The sequence below is a fragment of the Nicotiana attenuata genome, unplaced genomic scaffold (genome assembly GCF_001879085.1).
Source record: "Nicotiana attenuata strain UT unplaced genomic scaffold, NIATTr2, whole genome shotgun sequence".
Classification (NCBI taxonomy): domain Eukaryota; kingdom Viridiplantae; phylum Streptophyta; class Magnoliopsida; order Solanales; family Solanaceae; genus Nicotiana; species Nicotiana attenuata.
The window spans coordinates 73,119-79,593 of NW_017673869.1; the positions used below are offsets into that span (position 1 = coordinate 73,119).

The 6,475-nt window shown below is 35.9% G+C and overlaps 1 protein-coding gene across 2 annotated transcripts; it reads left to right on the plus strand.

The window, feature by feature from the left end:
• Nucleotides 1-722: 722 nt before the first annotated feature.
• LOC109217502 (repressor of RNA polymerase III transcription MAF1 homolog) lies at nucleotides 723-6,475 on the plus strand. Of its 2 annotated transcripts, XM_019381758.1 has the most exons (11): nucleotides 723-977; nucleotides 2,230-2,315; nucleotides 2,404-2,474; nucleotides 2,562-2,611; nucleotides 4,324-4,397; nucleotides 4,489-4,551; nucleotides 4,903-4,990; nucleotides 5,422-5,484; nucleotides 5,560-5,639; nucleotides 5,941-6,012; nucleotides 6,089-6,475. In XM_019381758.1, the coding sequence occupies exons 2-11, from the start codon at nucleotides 2,284-2,286 to the stop codon at nucleotides 6,168-6,170; spliced, it is 675 nt and encodes a 224-aa protein (XP_019237303.1). In that variant the 5' UTR covers nucleotides 723-977; nucleotides 2,230-2,283; the 3' UTR covers nucleotides 6,171-6,475. The 2 variants fall into 2 exon arrangements, with proteins under 2 accessions (XP_019237303.1, XP_019237304.1); XM_019381759.1 differs by lacking the exons at nucleotides 723-977; nucleotides 2,230-2,315 and adding an exon at nucleotides 3,224-3,294 and having other exon boundaries at nucleotides 2,437-2,474.

Below are 6,475 nucleotides of genomic sequence, written 5' to 3' on the forward strand. Positions count from 1 at the left end.
CGAAATGAGTTGTTACTAATTAGTTTTTTTTTCCTAAGCGTTCATTCCAACAATTGATAGCTTTTTACGTTCTTTTTCATATTAAGTTATTTGTTGCAAAATACTAACTTAACGTTAGTCATTTTTAGACTAAAACATTGTCAGTTGTCAATTTATTTTCTATGAGAAATAGGGCCAACCTCTTTATTCTCAAATCTCTAAAAGAATAAAAGATTTAATTTTTGAGTTTGTGTTTGTTGATAAATCATTGAATTATTATAATAATGTATTTTTGTGATAGTTATTAATTTTTAGTAGTAGGTCACAGGAAAACCCACAATTTTTATAAGATATTCCCATAGAAATTCTTAGAAATCAATAGTGCATATGAGGATTTTTGTGGAACATAATTTCTCCTTTTGTTGAGTTAGTTGAAGGATCATTATTCATTATTTTCAAAACATTATACTTTTTAACTTTTTATTATAACTCAAATATATTATTTAATAATATATAATTTTCTAGAAGTATATATTCATTGATACAGGTACACGTGCAAAGCGCTTACGCTAAAACTAGTAACATTAAAAAAACGTGAAGTTGAAGATTTTATATACGAGTATATACAACTTTTTTCTGATATATCAACTAATACTACTATTTAATTAATTAATTGAATCTAATGGATAAGGTTCAAGCTTTACACAGATCCACAGGATTGAAATACCCACCCACCGAAACAGACTAATCATCAACCGTTAACCAATCAGCTTAGGACAAGCGCCCTACAAATTTGGCTCCGCCCCATTCACACCAGAAAAATTCCCCAAATTCAAAAATCGATCTCCTATTTCTCGAAAAATCGCTCATTTTACCGAATATTCGAATTTTCGGTTCCTAATATTACAATCCCTGATATAAAAATAAGCAAAGTTTCGATAACTCTTTTTGATTTAGCTCCCAATTCTCCTTCTAAAATATCTCCATTGTTGAAAAAGGTATGTTTTCCTTTTTTACTATTTAAATTTCAGTTTCTGTTTCTATTTTCAGTTTTATTTTGCTTATTATAAGTCAAAGTCTGTGGATCTGTGGTTTTAATTGCTGGTTTTCGCTATTTCTATGTTTTACATTTTTCATGAACATTTTTAATGTTGTATTAATTCATAGAATATCTTTGGACGAAATTAAAGTTTGGTTAGCTCTTGTGTGAATTTAATGCAAGCAAAAGTTCCTAGATTTTTTGGAGATACAGTGCAGCATATAAATTATCATGCAAATGGATTATGTAACTATTGGAATACTTGTATGTTGGTCATTTAAGGAGACTCAGAAGAATTTATTGTGTCTTTAAAAGGTCTATTACTAGGGCATATTTTGTTTGGATTCTGATCGATTTTCTAGTCATTTATATCAGTGAATTTTAGATTGCTTATTAAAATATACTAATCATTTTCACTATAACCAATATCTGTTAAAAGTGAATATTTATGCACTACTATGTTGCTCGGATCCTCCAAAACTGTCGCTGTACCGATGTCGGATCCTCAAAAAATGTATAACTTTTGGAGTATTCGATACGCACTAGCCGGCATTTTTGAACGACTCGAGCAACATAGCGGCACTAACTAAACATTGATTCTTTAAGAGGTGATTTTTTATTTATTAAAAAGCTGATTAAATAGGTAAAATAATCAAAACTAGAGTGCACTCAAGGGTTTGGCCCAGTGGTCAATGAAGGGGGAGGAGAACCATGAGGTCTCAGGCATAAATCCCAACGGAGGCAAAAAAACACTAGGTGATTTTTTCCATCTGCGTAAGTCTTGCTGGACACAGCTACCGGGTACCTGTGCTGGCGGGAGGTAGCAGGTACCCAATGGAATAATGGAGGTGCCTATACACCACCAACATAAAAATATAAAAAAAATAATCAGAACCAGAGTGGCCCTTCTAGTCGTGTTTAAAGACGAGTTTCTAGTAATATCTTTGGTAAAATTTGGTGAGCTTCGTTCAAGCACCAAATTTATGATCCTCACCTTCTGAATTGGGAGAATCATGTTTATTGACAAAAGACTATATTAATTTGCTATGAATGTGGTAAATCTGCGGTGTTCCACTTATTACGTTTAACTTGGGAAAAATTAGTTGTTATACTTAAACTATGGAAGGAGGTAACTTAATTTCTTGTTGGAGTCTGATGTATTTTTATTTGGACGCGGTAATTTATTGTCTTGAACTTCTGTTTTGTGGTAGGAGTGGGACCTCTAATATCATTGTTGTGGCAAAACTTCTGCGTCATTATCAATCATGAAGTACCTGGAATACACCCCTCTTGATCGGTAACGTTTGACATATAATGACATTTACATAAGTACTGAAGATTTTTAGTTGGTTGCTTGCAGTGAATTATTTTATTTACATTTACAGGATAAATGATTTTCTGAGTCATGTGAATCTTGGAGAGCGAACCATTAAAGGATGTCTCGAAGCGTACTCTTGTAAGTGTTTTTAATGACTTCCAAGTGTAGTGTCCTTGTATCTGGACAATCTCGTGATGTAAAGTATACTTTGCCTATTGTTTTTAGGTAAACATACTGGAACAGATAAGAAACTTTCGCTTAGTTTGGAGAATGAGGTAATTTCAATTGATGAAACTCGTCTTAACTTTGTTTGTTTACTCTTCAGTGAGGCTCGGTGCAATCCTGGCGCAACACTTCATATGTTTACTATTTTGCAACACCCTATTATGGAAACTTTTTTGGCATTAAGGGCTGATTGGTGAAAGAAAATTATACAATTTTGTTAACTTCATTAAAAGATTAAAAATAAAAAAGGAATCCATGTATTTAAGTAAGTATAAAATAGAAGGCCTCTTTTAATTTTCGCTGATGAGGTAATTGCTTGTATGAACATGCTCTGGATTGAGTACATCTAGAATAAAAAGGACATGGGCTCCTATTCAATAACCTCTGCAGATCCTGAAAAAATCACGGGGAACTTACAGAGTTCAATCTGTATATACCAATTTTTGTGTTATTTATCAAGGCCAATCTACAATAGATGTGCTGGTGCTCTGCTTTGGATAGTAACAAGCTTTGACTGGGAACTCCCTTTCCCATTCAGCTCTACTTTAGTTTGTCTCCTCTGGGGTTTTGTGCTTGTTCCAGTTTAAGTGGCAACTCTATTAAGATGTTTAGCTGCCAATCCTGCTAATACCTTCTGAACATAATACTCCATGAGTTCCCAGTTTTGCAGTAATCTATGCATGCGTTAGGGTGCATCACAAGTTGGAATTGTTCTTGGAATTCTTCCTTTAAGGTATATTTGTCTTCTTTAAGGAATTATTTCAATCCATTTGTTGTGCCAGAGGCTAATGTATTCTTCACCTCCTTCATCAAAGTAGGTGTGGGAGCTGAATTATTCCCAATATATGTGCTTCCAGGGTGTGACCCCACGTAGACTGTTGTCACCTTTGTGCACCAGTGATTCTGCTCTCCAAATTTAGCAAGTTCTAACCCTTTTCCTGAGTCCCATTACCATTGTTAAATCTTCACAGCCATTTCATTAGTGAACTCTTGTTATGAGCTGTCAGATTTCTTACTCCAGGGCCTCCATTTTTCTTTGGCAACACAAATCTGTCCCATTTCTGTTACTTGTTTTTCCCTTCCTCGGGTCATTGCTTGGTGTTCTCACAAGGATTTGTAAGGCTAATTTTCTTTCCTCCTTTTTGGAGGGGGGGGGGGGGGGGATTACACATCGTCAAGAGGGTTTAGGTCCATATGTGTCGCTTGCATGATTTGATTATAAATGCTTGTTTTCAATAATGGTGGCATCCGGGCCAGCTTACATGCTCCTCGATTATTCCAAATGGGAAGAAATCACCTTGTGCTTTTGACTATAAATGCTTCTTATCCTGGTCTCTACTCTTCTGTCCTGCTTAATTGGCAGTCCAACCTTTGACTTAGAGAATAGAAGAGCTTTAACACATGAAGAATTATATTGTGCTTATCTTGATGTTCGCATTCTTATATTTTCTTTCTCAGTCAGACAGATAAAGAAAGTTACACCTTCCTCCCAATATGTAGCCATCATAGTAGGAAGCAAGAAAAACTAAATCTCACTATTTTCAATCATGGGAAGGCTTTTTTGTGCTCATTATTGTATATTTATACTTTTATATTCTGCACCCTCCCTCATGTTACTGAAGCTTCATTTATTTCTTTTAACTTCAGTTGTTTATGACAGTACTCAGGAAGTTGTTGGTCCGATTTTCTTCTTGTTGTGTTGTTACTAGTAGCTAATAGGGTTTCTTCTTTTGCGGGATTATAAAGTAACTTTTGGTTGCAGATTTTTGATTATCTTGGAAGATCTTCGGACACCGATTCTTCTTCACCTGTTGAATATCTAAGCTGCAGATCGAGGTGGTGAATCCAGACCTACGGCTGGAGTATTATATCTGAAACAAGTGTATTTTGGTTCATAATGTAATTTTTTTCTGCATTTTTGTTCCAGTCGGAAAACATTGATATATCTACTCCTTACTCTCTATCACATGTATCCAGATTATGACTTCAGGTAAGTCTCTAACTTATGTTGAAAATATTTTCTTAATATTTTGTGCTTGTTAAAGTGAAGAATAATCCTCTTGTATTTGTAATAGCTGACTGGGTGGATTATGGGTAATGCCACTGTCAGCTTCTTTGGCGACGTGGCATCCCGCTTTATAATCCTCTCTTACAGCTTTGGGAGTGTTGTCAGATGGTTTGACAGACAGTTTAGATTACTGTTGCTCTTTAAGGAGCTGAGAGTTCAAGTCTCTCCATTTCCCAATGCAATACTCCAGTTGTCTTGTTTGTACTCTGCCAATGCGTGTATATTCACTTTATCCCTGTTTTGCTATGACTTGCCAACTTTCTGGTTTACCAGAGCAGTGAAAGCTCACCAGTTTTTCACTGAAGAGAGCTGGGACAGTTTTAAGCAGATATTTGACATCTACATGTTTGAGGCTTCAAAGGTATATGCCGGGAAGATATTGCCAATTGCCTTGGTTGTCATGTTGCACTTTAATAGGAAATCATCTTCCCTTGGGTCTCACTTGATTAGCATTCTTATGAGTAAATTGCATAGAATTGGAGGTCAGATAGCTAATCAAACAAGGTTGTTGTTTGGATCTATGCCCTTAATAGACCAAAATCAGATTAATTGTGTTTTTTCCTGAATAGAATTAGACACCTTCAGTTCTTTTTGATGTTCTATAATAGCATCTGTGGAGCAATTAGATGATTAGGCTATTTTATCTTTTCCTTGTTTTCTGGGTAGGGTAGTGAGTGCATTATACGCCGTAATGGAGATGGTGTTGCACCATATTCATTTTAAGGCTTAGCAAGTTATCAAAAAAGAGAACTTTGAGCTTTTTGTTTAGGCATCCTATGGTTTGGGTTGCAGGAGTGGCTTGATGCGAATGAAGGCAGTCCTCTGCTTGAAACTCTGTACAAGGCTTTAGACGAGGTGAGATATTTTATTAACATAAAGAGAGGACCAAGAGAGAGCGTGGTCAAGTTGCTTAGCTTATTAGCACTGCAGGTTGTGAAAGTTGCTGAATGTGAGATCTACACTTACAATCCAGAGGCAGATGCAGATCCATTTCTTGAGAGAGGAGCCATGTAAGGTTTTTATATGAATTGATCCCCTTTGTTACCCAATCCTTTTTAAGCCGTGTTAACTTTCTGTGCGAGTTTCTATTCTTTGACTTATCATCTAAACTATCTGATTGAGGTCCTCTCTGGCCCCTCAGACAGCTAGATGGGCAAACAAGGCAGATGTCACTTTGAGTAGTATGTTAATATCTTGGTGGGATAGTGTAACCTTCTAGATGGTATTAAAAGAGTGACAGGATTCCATTTGCTGGTCAAATTTCTTTTTTTAAAATTGTAGTGCATTAATACAAGTGTGTCTCTTTTCCAGATGGTCCTACCACTTCTTCTTCTACAATAGAAAGTTGAAACGTGTTGTGAGTTTCCGCTTCAGCTGTGTGAGGTGATTATTTTACCCTTCTATGGTTTCGGGATGCCATATTCTACTTTTCGGCCTGATTAACTGCTGTTTGTTGCAGTAACTTGGTTGGTGAAGGATGTTTGTTGGACAGCTCAAGTTTTGAGGATGACGGAGAGATATTCGATGGCATGGACATGTGAATATAACATTTTGTTCATGGCACGTTGTTGATGTCGTATAGGCTTAAATCTTGTATGAAAATCAGTTTGTACAATTGACAGTAGGTACTGAAACATAAATAAGCATCATCCTTGTCTAGTTCGGAGGTTGAGGTAGCAATTCTCGCTGCTTCCTGATTTGTCTTATAATTTCTGTTAGTATGTCATGAAGATTTGTAAAGTTGTGCTTGGCAATAATGTTGCTTCCTCGTCTGGTCTGCTTGTAGTAGTTCTTTTTGTTATTTGAATTCAATTCTCTTTCTATGTTCCACAGCCTTTGTAACATG

Coding starts and splice junctions, on each gene's coding strand:
- LOC109217502 (XM_019381758.1), top strand. CDS start 2,284: ATGAAGTACCTGGAATACACCCCTCTTGATCG. Junction 4,552..4,902: donor TATCCAGATTATGACTTCAG/GTAAGTCTCTAA, acceptor CTGGTTTACCAG/AGCAGTGAAAGCTCACCAGT. Junction 5,640..5,940: donor TTTCTTGAGAGAGGAGCCAT/GTAAGGTTTTTA, acceptor TCTCTTTTCCAG/ATGGTCCTACCACTTCTTCT.